Source organism: Geotrypetes seraphini, chromosome 4 (assembly GCF_902459505.1).
Source record: "Geotrypetes seraphini chromosome 4, aGeoSer1.1, whole genome shotgun sequence".
In the NCBI taxonomy this organism is placed as follows: domain Eukaryota; kingdom Metazoa; phylum Chordata; class Amphibia; order Gymnophiona; family Dermophiidae; genus Geotrypetes; species Geotrypetes seraphini.
Window position 1 is genome coordinate 225,815,342 of NC_047087.1, and position 13,620 is coordinate 225,828,961.

Sequence of the window (13,620 nt, forward strand, 5' to 3'; positions counted from 1 at the left end):
CATTCGAGGTACCTAATGAGTGAAGAGTCATTAGGAATATGTTGTGAACCAACCTAAAACAACAAGCATCATTAGACTAGCCCAAGTGAGATTAATTGAAATTCAAATTATTAAATAACAGCCTCAAGGTGTAAATCAAAGTAAGTTGAACTGTTTGGGTGCTATAAAATAAATAAATAAACAGAGGAAAACAGAAATCGGATGTAGACCAGAGAGAAAAATAAACAAAATCAGAGAGGCAGATAATAAATCAGAACTGAAGATATGAGTATTTTTATTAACAGTTTTTGGTTATGTTTAGAATCAGGGCTGACTTTAAGTATACAGTAGGCAACATGGGTTGATGCCTAGTGTAGTAAGTTCTGAATGCACCCAATAACTGAATAATGTCTGTGTTCTACATGTTTTAATATTCTTATTCATAAAAGTCTTTCCAATTGCTCAGATTGTTTATGTTTCATATTTTTACAGTTTATTGCTGCCAATGATAAGCTGTGGTTCTGGCTAGAAGTGAATTCTGTGGTAGATTTCTTCACTGTTCCCCCAGTATTTGTATCTGTATATTTAAGCAGAAGTTGGCTTGGTAAGTACGAAACATTTTTCTATCACTCCATAATGCCTGCCAGATGAATTCTTCTGGCATTGCATTCTACAGTGTCTTCTGTGCTTAATCCTGTGTTAATTTTCTTCTTAAAACTAAGAATCAGCCACAAACAAATACTTTAGGGCCCTTTTATTATTCCTGGCGGAGTTCTGCAAGTGCCAGATAGCGGTTCACATAAACAGTCAGGTCTAAGCCGGCACAGGATGAGGAAGTGATCCGCTGTGTAGTGGGTCACTTCCTCCTCTACTGCTTATGTCTGCATTACATTCTGCACAGTATGTGCAGAATTCTTTGTGTCCTGAGTCGGTGTGGAATTTCTGCACAAATTTTGCACTTGTAGAATTCTGCCAGGCATATAAGCTCTGTTAGGGGCTAACATGCACCTAATGCAGCAAAGATAGCCTAACGCAGAAAACACTGAAGTGTTATGCGTATGTTTTGCCATCTGCATGTGATAAGCATGCAGTTTTTTGGGTTTTTTTTGGAAAGGTGTGTCAGGGGAATAGATGCGCTAAGCAGCTAGCATGCTGACATTACTGCTGTGCTAACTGGTTATTGTGTCCCTAGCTCGATAGCCCTTAGCACCTCCTAAATAAGGGGCCTGGAACAATCTTCCAACAATCATCAAGACAGAGCACAACTACCTCAGATTCTGAAAGAAACTGAAAATCTTCCTCTTTGAGAACTCATATACTCCATCGATATCTAATCAGTTTGCTCACCTGCAATGACCTGTATAGCATTTCTTCCTTCCAAATATGACAAAAACACTCACCCAAACTCCACAGAACTCAAAGGTTCTAAACTATTTGTATCTAACACTCCTGCATTGTACTTCAATATGTCATACTGTAATTCTAATTGGTGACTTAACATTCCCCTCTAAGAAATGGTGTCTATACCTTTTACCTCTGGTAACTGCTTTTAGTACATTGAATACTTTGTATTCATTGCTGTAACCAAAATATTATGTAAACTTCTTGATTTGTAAGTTGCTTTGAACCCAGTTAGGCATAGAGCGACCAAGAAATTGTAGATTAGATTAAATTAAATTAATTGGCACTAAATGGAGTTAATTGAGAAAGGCACCTAACTTGGTAGGTGTGATTCTACAACCATTAGGCGCCTACTGCAAAGCGCATAGTCAAAAGTGGGTATGATTAGGGATAGATTGTGGTTGTGCATTTGAGTTAGGCGCCCATTTTTGAGGTAGGAGTCATTGGGTGCCTAACTCAAAGGCATTTAGGCCAAAAAAAACCTCTGGCATAAATAGGAAGTGCCTAAATGTTAGAATGCTTAGCACCACCTAAGCACACTTAGGTTGGACTAAAGGCCTGTTTTACAAAGCCGCGGTAACGGCCCCGAAGCCCATAGAGATTTAAAGGGCTTCAGGGCTGTTGCTGCGCAGCAGCCGCTAGCGTGGCTTTGTAAAACAGGCCCTAAGTGTGATTCTATAATGGGTGTCTAACTTTTATAGAATCACACTTAGAACTGCACTAGTCTAGCAGTACTATAGAATTGATAAGTAGTAGGAGCTGATTTTTTTACGTAACAAATATAGCATTGGGCCCTTAGAGATCATAGAAGGATAATATGAGCTCATATTATCCTTCTATGAACACTAAATAAAGGAAAGTGAGCCCTCTGAGGATTCTACACACTTTAGAAAAATATTCAATTGTTTACAAGATAGTATTATGAACGCTTATGTCTCGATATGACAAAGTATGGCAGCAGATCATGAGGTATTCAAGTGGCAGGGCTGTTTTATGGTGAACAGATTAGAACTCGCCACTGCAACCCAGGAGTACTGGATCACAACTTTGCAAGGTCCGTTGCTCCCATACAGTAAAATAACCCCAGTAAAGAGCTGAGGTTATTTTACCATGGTTTTTGGGCCCTAACATGACTTGAGATATATCACCGCAAAATGTGTTAGGGAATCTGCATAGTAATGAGATGCAAAACATTCATTTGCATATTTCACATCTCATTACTTAGTAATGCATGGCAACTTAAATATCGCCATGCTATTTTTTGAACATCAGCGTTAGGGCTGTTTTAGACGCAGTAAGGACTATTTTCCGTGATTTAAAGCCTCAATGTTACTTGATGAATTCCCTCCTTAATATAAACATAGAAACATGGAAGATGATGGCAGAAAAGGGCTACAGCCCATCAAGTCTGCCCACTCTACTTACCTACCCCCTGTCTATGCCCTAATGACCCAATTTCCTTATCTTGACCCTCGTAGGGATCCCACATGGGTATCCCATTTATTCTTAAAGTCTGGCACGCTGTCTGCCTCTATCACCTGCACTGGAAGCTTGTTCCAATGATCAACCACTCTCTCTGTGAAGAAATACTTTCTGGTGTCGCCATGAAATTTTCCGCCACTGAGTTTGAGCGGGTGCCCTCTTGTGGCCGAGGGTCCCTTGAGAAAGAAAATATCATCTTCCACTTCGACACGTCCCTTGAGGTACTTAAATGTTTCGATCATGTCTCCCCTCTCCCTACTTTCCTTGAGAGTGTAGAGCTGCAATTTGTTCAGTCTCTCTTCGTACGAGAGACCCTTGAGCCCCGAGATCATCCTGGTGGCCATCCGCTGAACCGATTCAATTCTGCGTACATCTTTACTGTAATGTGGCCTCCAGAATTGCACACAGTACTCCAGATGAGGTTTCACCATGGCCCTGTACAACGGCATCATGACTTCAGGCTTTCGGCTGACGAAACTTCTATTGATACAACCCAATATCTGCCTTGCCTTAGATGAAGCCTTCTCCACTTGATTGGCAGTTTTCATGTCTGCACTGATGATTACTCCTAAATCTCGTTCTGCTGAAGTCCTAGTTAAAGTTTCTCCGTTCAAGAAGTACATCCTGCATGGATTTCCGCTTCCGAGATGCATGATCTTACATTTCTTAGCATTGAAGCCTAGCTGCCAGGTTGAGGACCAACTTTCCAATGTAAGCAGGTTCTGCGCCATATAATTCTGTAAACTGCATTCACTTACTATATTACATAGTTTGGCGTCATCGGCGAATAGTGTTATTTTACCTTGAAGCCCTTGAGTCAGATCCCCTATGAATATGTTGAAAAGGAGTGGACCCAGGACCGAGCCCTGCGGCACTCCACTGGTCACCTCCGATGTTTTAGAGAGGGTACCATTAACCACCACCCTCTGAAGTCTGCCACTCAGCCAATCATTGACCCATGCAGTTAGTGTCTCTCCTAACCCCATCGATTCCATCTTGCTTAGCAGCCTGCGGTTTGGGACACTGTCAAAAGCTTTACTGAAGTCCAGGTACATGACGTCCAAAGACTCTCCCAAGTCCAACTTTCTTGTTACCCAGTCAAAGAAGCTGATGAGTTTGGATTGACAGCATTGTCATTGGTGAATCCATGCTGACTGGGATCCCGAAGATTCCCTTCATTCAAGATTGTGTCCAATTTGCTTTTAATTAGTGTTTCCATGAGTTTGCACACTATTGATGTGAGACTCACCGGTCTATAATTCGCAGCCTCTGCCCTGCAACCCTTTTTATGCAGAGGAACGACATTAGCTAATTTCCAGTCCAGGGGAACTTTCCCCTTACTTAGGGAGAGATTGAATAGCTCAGCCAACGGTTTTGTCAGGACATCGCTCAATTCTCTGAGCACTCTTGGGTGCAAATTGTCTGGTCCCATGGCTTTGTTCACCTTGAGTCTTGCCAGTTCACTGTAAACTTCACCTGGTGTGAACTCAAAATTCTGAAACGGGACTTCTGTGCTTTGTGTTGCCTTCAACTGCGGACTGTGTCCCAGTGCCTCACAGGTGAAGACTGAGCAGAAGTATTCATTCAGTAGTTCGGCTTTATCGGAATCTGCTTCCACGTAACTTCCGTCCGGTCTTCTAAGGCATACTATCCCGCCTGTGTTCCTTTTTCTGTCACTAACATACCTGAAGAAGGATTTGTCCCCCTTTTTAATGTTTTTTTGCCAGAATTTCTTCCACTCGAAGTTTTGCCTCCCTAACTGCCATTTTGACCGCTGTAGACCTGGTCATATATTCTACCTTTGCCTCTCTTTTCTCCATGCGCTTGTAGGAGAGAAACGCTTTTTTCTTCTCCTTAATGAGGTGCGAGATCTCCGCGGTGAACCATTGGGGTTTATTGTTTCTTTGTCGTTTATTTACTGATTTTATGAAGCGGCTAGTTGCTTCATGTATGGTTGATTTCAGTGTTAACCACTTAGCTTCTACATCATTGGTCTCTGCTTGGTCCTGCAGCGTCCGATGGACGAAATCTCCCATGCGTGCAAAGTCTGTGCCCCGGAAATTGAGTACCTTTGTTTTCGTGTTTGATCTAGGAAAGCCTTTCCTAAAGTTGAACCATACTATGTTGTGGTCGCTGGAGGCTAGCGTATCTCCTACTGAGACCTCTGAGACACTTTCCCCATTGGTGAGTACCAGGTCGAGGATCGCCTGGGCCCTAGTGGGCTCCATTACCATTTGTTTGAGACGTGCTCCCTTTATGGAGGTTAAGAGCCTCCTGCTACCGCTGGTTGTCGCTGAAAATGAGTTCCAGTCTGCATCAGGCATATTGAAGTCCCCTAGCAGTACAGCTTCTCCTCGTAGAGTGATATTCTCTGTGTCTTCAATTAATTCTGCGTCCATGTCTTCCAGTTGTCTTGGGGGTCTGTATACCACACCTAGATACAGGCATTTTTCTCTGCCTCTTGCCAGGTTTACCCAGATAGACTCCCCGGTGTACTTGACATCTGTGATCCTGGTGGTTTTGATGTCCTCTTTAATGTATAGAGCTACCCCCCCCCCCCCTCCTAACCTGCCCTCTCTGTCCTGACGAAGTAGATTGTAGCCCGGTATAGCCATATCCCACCCATGTGAATCCGTGAACCAAGTTTCAGATATTGCCACCACATCTAGGTCGGCATTCCTTATTTCAGCCTCCAATTCTAGAATTTTGTTACCTAAACTGTGTGCATTGACATACATGGCCCTCCATATCTTGTGTTTGCTAAGTCCCTGTGAGGCGTATCCTACCCGAGTCGGTGTGACTCCCAAAGAACTGTTTGCAATGTGGGTACTTACCTTGGACATGGAAGCGGAGTTTCAACTCACCTCATCAGGATAATTCCTTTCTGCACTAATATGTGAATGGGTACCCTCCCCTGACTTACCTAGTTTAAATGATTAACACTGTTGTCTTACACAGTTATTTGTATGCTGCAGGACATTTTTGTTCCTTTTTTTTTCCCATCGTTTGCTTTTTTGTATGATTGTTTCTGAGAAAAATTATGTTATCCCTGGTTTATCTTATCTAAAGCTATTTTTGATTGACTTCAATTTGGCTTTTGCTCTTTACTTTGTACAGAAATAGCCCTCATCAAAGTCTTCAGTAACTTCTCTTTGGCCAGATCCAAGGATCATTATTCAGTCCTCATCCTTCTTGATCTAGCTGCTGCTTTTGACACTCCTTTGATAACACAGTCTTCACTTAGGTTTTCTGTCTTCGTTTTTTTCTTAATCTCTCCCATCTTTCTATCAGTGTATGTTCTACTATCTCATTAACAGCGTCAGCACTCGGCATGCTAATGGCATCATCAGCAGAGGAACGCCCAGGAGATAGAATGCCGCAAAGCAGCCTGTGTAGATTGTTGCCAAGTGCCAACACTGTTATAAGGTATTCCTGTCTCGCAGTTCAGATGGGAGGGAGAGATGGTTGACTATATTGAATTTATCTTTGGAAAATGGATATTTCTCACAATCCAAGGGACAAATAACACTTTTGCCTCTTCTAATAAAAGTAGATTTAAATCCTTCTCACTATCCCTTCTCACTACCAACTAATCACCAATATACCTTTGTTAACAAAAATGTTAGAATCAATTGTAGCTGGTCAACTTACTGATTATTTGGATAAATTTTCATTACTCCAATCATTTCAACAAGGGTTTCATTCTAATTTTAGTACTGAAACCTTATTGGTCTCTCTTCTTTCAAAAATTCAACAATTATGTCTTTATAATATTGTTCCAGTTTGATTTATCTCTGGCTTCGATGTAGTACATCACAACATTTTACTTCATTTACTTTCAGATATAGGTCTCCATCAGGTTGTTTTGAATTGGTTCTCTAAATTTCTATTGTCTTGTTCTTATTCAGTGAATATTGAAGGTGATATCTCCAATCCCTGGTGGCCTCCTTGTGGGGTTCCCCAGGGCTCTCCACTTTCTCCAATTCTATTTAATCTCTATATGACCACACTGAATACTTTTAAGCTGTCAGCTTGGGAAACGCTGTTCACCTATGCGGATGATATCTGTATATTTATTGAGATCAATTTGGATATTATTAATTTAGTTTCTAAAGTAAATCATTGCATTTCCAAACTTCAAGCCTGGGCTATGTCTGTCCGGATGAAGCTTAATACAACTAAAACTAAACTTCTGTGGTTAGGTCCAAAATTGGACTGTCTTCCTCCTAATGTAGCTTTGGAATCTGGGGCCTCTTTGCAGATCGAGTTTTCTTCTAAGATATTGGGAGTCATTTTTGATTCCTTTCTTACCTTTAAGAATCAAAGGTAAGAATCAAAGTGGCGGGTTACTTTGGGGGATTGAGTACTTTCTGTGGAGTTAGTTTGGTTTGATGGATTTCTTGAATAGCAGGGTTTACATTTCTTTTCTGAAGGTTTTTTAGTCTGGTGTCATCATCAGTAGATTGGATAATTGGTGGTCAAGTTTTGCTGTCTATATGGCCAGTAGGCCATCGTACATTTTTTTTGTGTTTGACGCCTCTGATTGGGGAGTGCGTGAATGGTGTTTGGGTTCTCCTTTGCCTGGTTGTGTCAGTTTGGATAAGGCGGTTGTTCAAGTAGGCTTGGCTGTCTCTATTGATTGCTTTAAATAGTAGACAGTAAAATTTGAATTGTATTCCCTTTGCTCCATTGCTCCCTTTGCTTCATTGGCTCCCGGTTTATCTTAGAATTCAATTCAAATGTGCTTGCATCTCTTTCAAAATTTGATATGGCATTTTTATTCCCCTCGTTCCCTTATTATGGAATGCTTACAGATTTTCCTTTGCAAGAGGCATCCAACAATATAAACTCTCCCTTCCTTTTAAAAAAGGAATTAAAAGAGTTATGAACTTCAGTCAATCTTTGGCTTTTAAACTTTCTCAACTATGGAATGAACTCCCCCTAATTCTGAGGAGCCCCAGTTATTTCCAATCTTTCTGTAAATTTCTAAAAACTTTTCTATTTGCCAAACATTTTGAAAACTAATTTATTTTGAAACCTTTGTTTTTACTTTAGTTTTTATTTAATTGCTGTAAACTTTCTTTAGTTGAGATTACTTAGGTTGATTACCCGATATATAAAGTTAAGCTTTAGTTTAGTTTAGTTTAGATGGGTTTGGGGGGGGGGGGACTGGCAACTAGGGCTTATCTTTTTTCCTAAACCCACCTCTTTTTTAAATCCTATTCTCTATTTCTGTTAATAACACTGTTATCCTCTCTTTCTTTCCACCTGTAACCTTGGGGTCATCTGTACATATCCGATTGCTAAAACCTATGATTTCTTCTTGTATAACATCACCAAAATTAATCCATTCTTTTCTGAACATACTTCAAAAATTCTTATCTACATTCTCATCACTTCCCACAAAAATAACTGCAAACTGCTCCTCACAGGTTCTCCCACTAAGCTGTTTCTTTCTCCTTCGGTCTGTTTAAAATATCGCTGTATGACATCTCCCATTAATGTCACTGAACTCACATAACCTCTTTTCTCCTTATCCATTTCTGCAATTCAGATTTCTCTTACTCACTTACAAGTGCATTCATTCTGCTGCACTTCAGTATCTCTTTTCTTGTGTTTTTTCTTAGACCTTCCAGCATTGACATAGTGAGGGTGAGAGGCGCCCAGGGCGGTGGTGCCCCTCCCCCACCCTCTTCTCTACCCCTCCACCTCCACATGCTCTTTCCCTGCCCCCTCTTGCTGTACACGTGCTGTTTCCCTTCCTCCCGATACCTCTGTAACGTTCCTGTGGTGAGCAGTAACTCCCAAACCTTCTATCGCGCCAGCGTTGGCTCTTCCGTTGATGTCACTTCTTAGGGCCAGGGAGTGACATCAGAGGAAGAGCTGATGTTAGTGCGACAGCAGGTTGGTGGTTGCTACGCATGCCAGGTACGTTACAGAGGTACCGGGGGAAGGGATGTGGCATGCAGTGGGGGAACAGGTGAGGAGAGGAGAATGGGTTCCTATGCCTTCACCACCCAGGGTAGACCACCCAACCCCCACCCTCTTATTACGCCAGAACTGGTCGGGGCTGGGAGTGGGTGGGGTCTGTGTGGGTCTGTGTGGCTGGGCCATTGGTCCAGATTTTACGATCGTAAAATCTGGTAGCCCTACCTAATCCTCCATTACCGCAGGTACAAAAAAAGTTTGGATTGTGAGCACACTAGGGACAGAGAAAGTACCCACATATAATATGTACAGCACTGTGTCTACAAGCAGCAATGTTCCCCTTCCTTTTGTTTGTTCCTTATTTGCCTTTCTTTCCTATATAACATAGTTCCAACCCAGCTTCCTTTCTGTCTCATGTTTGTCTGCCATTCTGTCAACCATTAGTATGCCATTTATTTGATGTTTCATTTAAATTCTTTTAATTATCCTGTTGTTGGCGTTGTTTTTGTTTTGGTCATGTTTTTGTTTTCATTTTCCCTGTTATATTTTAATTTGTATCTTGCTTAGAAATTGAATAAGCGACTCAATCAAATTTTAACAAAAACTTGAAACTTTAAATAGTGCTATTTGAATGATTAGTAGTAATATTATTATTGTCTGGACCAAGCTTCAGTAGCAAACAATACCTTTTTGGCCAGTCCATCCCTTTGAGCTAACAAGTCTCATGTTTTGGCAATGCAGGCTGCTCTTAAATTTCCAAAAGTACAAGATATTGGAACAACCCTAAGCTTGGGATCACCCATGTGATCAGTGACTCAGTGCTTCTTATTGATGGAAAGAGTAATGTTGCTCACCTGTAACATATATTTTTCCACAGACACTGGGTTTGATCAGGCATACAATCCCTCCCACCTCCCCAAGAGTAGCCTAATAAATTAACCTTTGGTAGTAACTGAAGAACTGAGGAGACTGTTGTGTGTGGCAAGGGTCATGCATGCCTAGAACTATAAATTGAAATTCTGAGCTGTGGAAAAGCAGTTAAATTCACACTTTTGTGCCTGATCAATTCTGTTGTCTGTGGATAACCTTTTTTACAGATGAGCAACATTGCTGAACATTTAAAGCTAATCAAAAAAATTGTGTGTGTATGGGGAGGGGGAAGGGGGAGATTCACTCATTACCAAATATAATCTGTGAAATTTGTTGTTAAGAGGATGTGGTCAAGGCCAGTGGCATCCATGGGACTGAATGGGCCATGAGCAGCTAAATTAAGAATAGTCCCTATATCGCCATAGGGACCAAGGGGGGGGGGGAGGAAGATATCACAAGCCCCTCGTAGAAACCTCAAGAAGTTATGACTCTGCATGGACAGCAAAACTGGAAAAATAGAAACCAAAATGCAAGATATCAGAATTGCACATTACTCAAACTGACATATTTGAAATAATAAATTCAAACTAAAATATCATTTTTGAGTTCTTAGGAGAGCTCTCTGGAGGGAAAACTGCTTTTGAAATGCTATTGGGCTCCCGTTTACAGCAGGGAACTATTTCCATGATTTGCAAATGCTTAAATACTAGCAGGGGTATGGTCTTGACATATTTGAAGTCCTGGGAACAAAACCTGGGGTGATAATTAAGTTGGGACAGAAGGGAGTTAATACTAGGGCCAAGTTGCCTTCTTGGGCATTGCAACCTTGTTGGTGGAAAATGGATATAAAGAACGAATGAGGTGGTATTATACTCCTATTCTTATGGCCAAATTGGGCAGAGGAACTGTTGAGACCTGTTGGGTTGTGGGATGTGAGGAACATATTTACATATGTAGTGGGAGTATAGCTTGGTACAGAGATTTTGGTCTTCAGTCTTTCAAGTGCTCTCTCAAATACTGGGCAAACAGATACCTGCCACATAGGATGCAGCACTGTTGTTTCAAAATGGGGTAGAGCTTGAGGAGAGAGAATAGCACTTTTGCTGCTAGTTGGAAACAATCAATTTGTCCTGACTAAAGGTGAGTTATTTCCAAGCTGGGGATTGGCACAATACTGTATGTATAACTTAACTGCTATACGCCATGGATGACCTCATTGCTATAATAAGATTTGGAGAATGTTTGAATGATATGAACAAATTTTTTCCTAAGTCAGGTTTTGGAGAGTTTTGCCTGGGTTTGTAATCTGTTGCATAGTTGCACTGGGATAGGGGGTGGGGGGGGGCGGGGTTGGGGTTTGATATGAACCAATGATTCTGTATAGTTAACGTTATTGTATTTACTGCTTATTTAGTTGAGTGTGTGGAAGAAACCATATACACTCATCTGGATGTTGTAATTATGTGCATCTGGTTTATAGGTTCAGTGTAATCTTTAATAAAAATTATCAATTAAAAAACACCCTTTTTAACCTTTATCTGAACTTTTTATTTTGTCCATTTGCATTGGGCCCAGTGTCTGTTTCTGCTTTCCTATATTTTTTCCTAATTCCTTTCCCAGGGTCTCTTGTCCATTTGACATTTCTCTCACAATGTCTATCTTCCATCTTTTCTCTGTATCCCTATCTGTCCTTTCCAGCATTTCTCTTCTGTGTCCCTGTTCTTATCTTCCCCCTCCCATGCTCAACTTCTAGCCTATTACTGTCCCTATCCTCCCCCATATTCAGCACCTCCCCTGTGTTCCTATCTTTCTCTGTCCAGCATCCCCCATTTTGTCCCTATCTCCTCCCTCTTGTGTCCAGCAGCTGCCCTCAGTGTCCATTTGCTTCCTCTCCCTGTATCTAGCATTTGCCCTCAATTTCCATTTGTTCTGTCTTCTGTGTCCAGCATTTCCCTTGGGCCAGAGTCTCTCTTCTGCCCCCATTCTGGAGTTGCCCCCACCCTGGAGTTCGCATCTCCCTCTTTTCATTACTATATTTCTCCTGATATTCACAATCTGAAAATTGCTAAGATGGTACACTATCTGTAGTGGTTTATCAAATAAAGATGCCCTCCCCAGCTAGGAGCCATCCTCCTCCATCCCTCTCCCTTTCCACTACAAGTCTGGCATCTCTCTCACCCTCCATCTCCACCTTCCATTGCAATCTAGCATCCTTCCCTCCCTCTCACACCACTATGCAGATCTGTGATCATCCCCTCCCTCCCTTCTTTCCAGTCTGTACTGCAGGTCTGGCATTCTTCCCCAATTCCCCACTGCAGATATGGCATCTCTTTCATCCCATCACTCCACCACAGATCTGATCTCTCTTCCCCCTCACCACCATGGGTCTGGCATCTCTACTTTCTCCTCATTATCCTCCAAACATTCAGCAGGTTTCTGCCTTTGAGCACATAGAAAGTTGCATCAGATAAAGTGGTATGCAGCAGAGGGAAGATTTTGTGGTTAGCTGGAGGGCTGTGTGTACTGCTACCATAGTTGATGACCTGCCAGAAGTTTGGAGAACCATGAAGGGTTGGGGGGGATGAGAAAGAGAGAGATACTGGGCCTTGAGGAAAGAGAACAGGCAGTAAGATGCAGATACTTTGGTACAGCATGAGTTGGTCCTACATACCTGGATTTAAAAAAAAAAATGGGTTTAGACAAGTTCTTGAAAGAAAACCCCACAAAGCATTTTAAGCCAGACAGACTTGTGAAAGTTACTTAACGTGGAGTGTGAGCAAGGCACTTGATACTATGAATTAGATTGGCCATTGCTGAAGAAAGGATGCTGGGCTCAATAGACTTTTGACTTAACCCAGCATGGGATATCTTATGTAAGAATAAATTTCTTTTAAGTGACTGCATAATGTAAGAAGTCCTCATTTTAAAGTGCTTATTATTGTGGCATGCACACCCAAGGAGTGTGCCCAAGGAGCAGGTCAAGCTCCTTGAGGCAGGTGTTTTTGGTTTGGAGTCTTGCGTTGGACTTAGTCTAGGGTGGGAGATGGATTTGAGCGATCTAGTAGGTGGGACAGGCGTATTTAATTGTATCCCAGTTCATGTAACTGGTAATCTAGAAAGGTGTGATTAAATCAACCATTGGCGAAATGTGAACAATTTAGTTCATATTAAAATAAATCCCCAAATAAAGACAAAATAGAGTTGTGTCAAACAAAGAGGAAAATGTTTGTTGCTGAATTGTCACTCAATCAGGTCAGAAATAGGTGTGTTGGATCTGCTTTTGGGTGAGTTGCAACCAAATATGATATGTTTAATAGAAACCTGGTTGAAGCAGGATGAAGAGTATTGCTTTGCAGACAGTCTATCTAACAAATATTTTGTTTACACTTCTAGTTAGCTAGGTGCCATCGACTCGTGTTCAAGTCATAGAGACTTGATGAATTACAGATCTAAAAATAAATCAGTTTTATGCCATCCCCATGGTTGTTTTCAATGTGTCCAGCCATCTGGTTACAGGTCGCCCTCTTCACCTGGCTCCTTTGATCTTCCCAAACATGATGTCCTTCTCCAATGATCTTTCTCTTCTGACAATGTGACCAAAATAATACAGTTGTAACATGATCATTTGGGCTTCGTGTGACATAGCCGGTTTGATCTCTTCCATAATTAGTTCTTCTGGCGATCTACGGCATGCATAAAATCCTTCTCCAGCACAAAAGCTCAAATGAGTCAATCTTCTTTTTGTCTTGCTTCCATGATGTCTAGCTCCCACACTGAGAAAATGAATGTGATCTTCATTTGGAGTGTTATTTCCTTGCTTTTGAGTACGTTTTTGAGAGCCTTCATTGAAGAATGACCAAGTGCTATTCTGTAGAGTATTTTTTTTCCTGCTAGTTGCTTCTTTGTTTATGAAAGAGCCCAGGAGAATGAAATCCTTTACAACTTCTAATCTATCACCTT

General features: G+C 41.4%; 1 protein-coding gene across 4 annotated transcripts in view; it reads left to right on the forward strand.

Moving 5' to 3' along the window:
• KCNMA1 (potassium calcium-activated channel subfamily M alpha 1) overlaps positions 1–13,620 on the forward strand; it is a 1,372,671-nt gene that overhangs the window by 718,212 nt on the left and 640,839 nt on the right. For all 4 annotated transcript variants that reach the window (XM_033940852.1, XM_033940853.1, XM_033940854.1 and 1 more), the window contains exon 5: positions 472–583. In XM_033940852.1, coding sequence (XP_033796743.1) covers positions 472–583 — 112 coding nt within the window. The remainder of the gene's footprint in view (positions 1–471; positions 584–13,620) is intronic.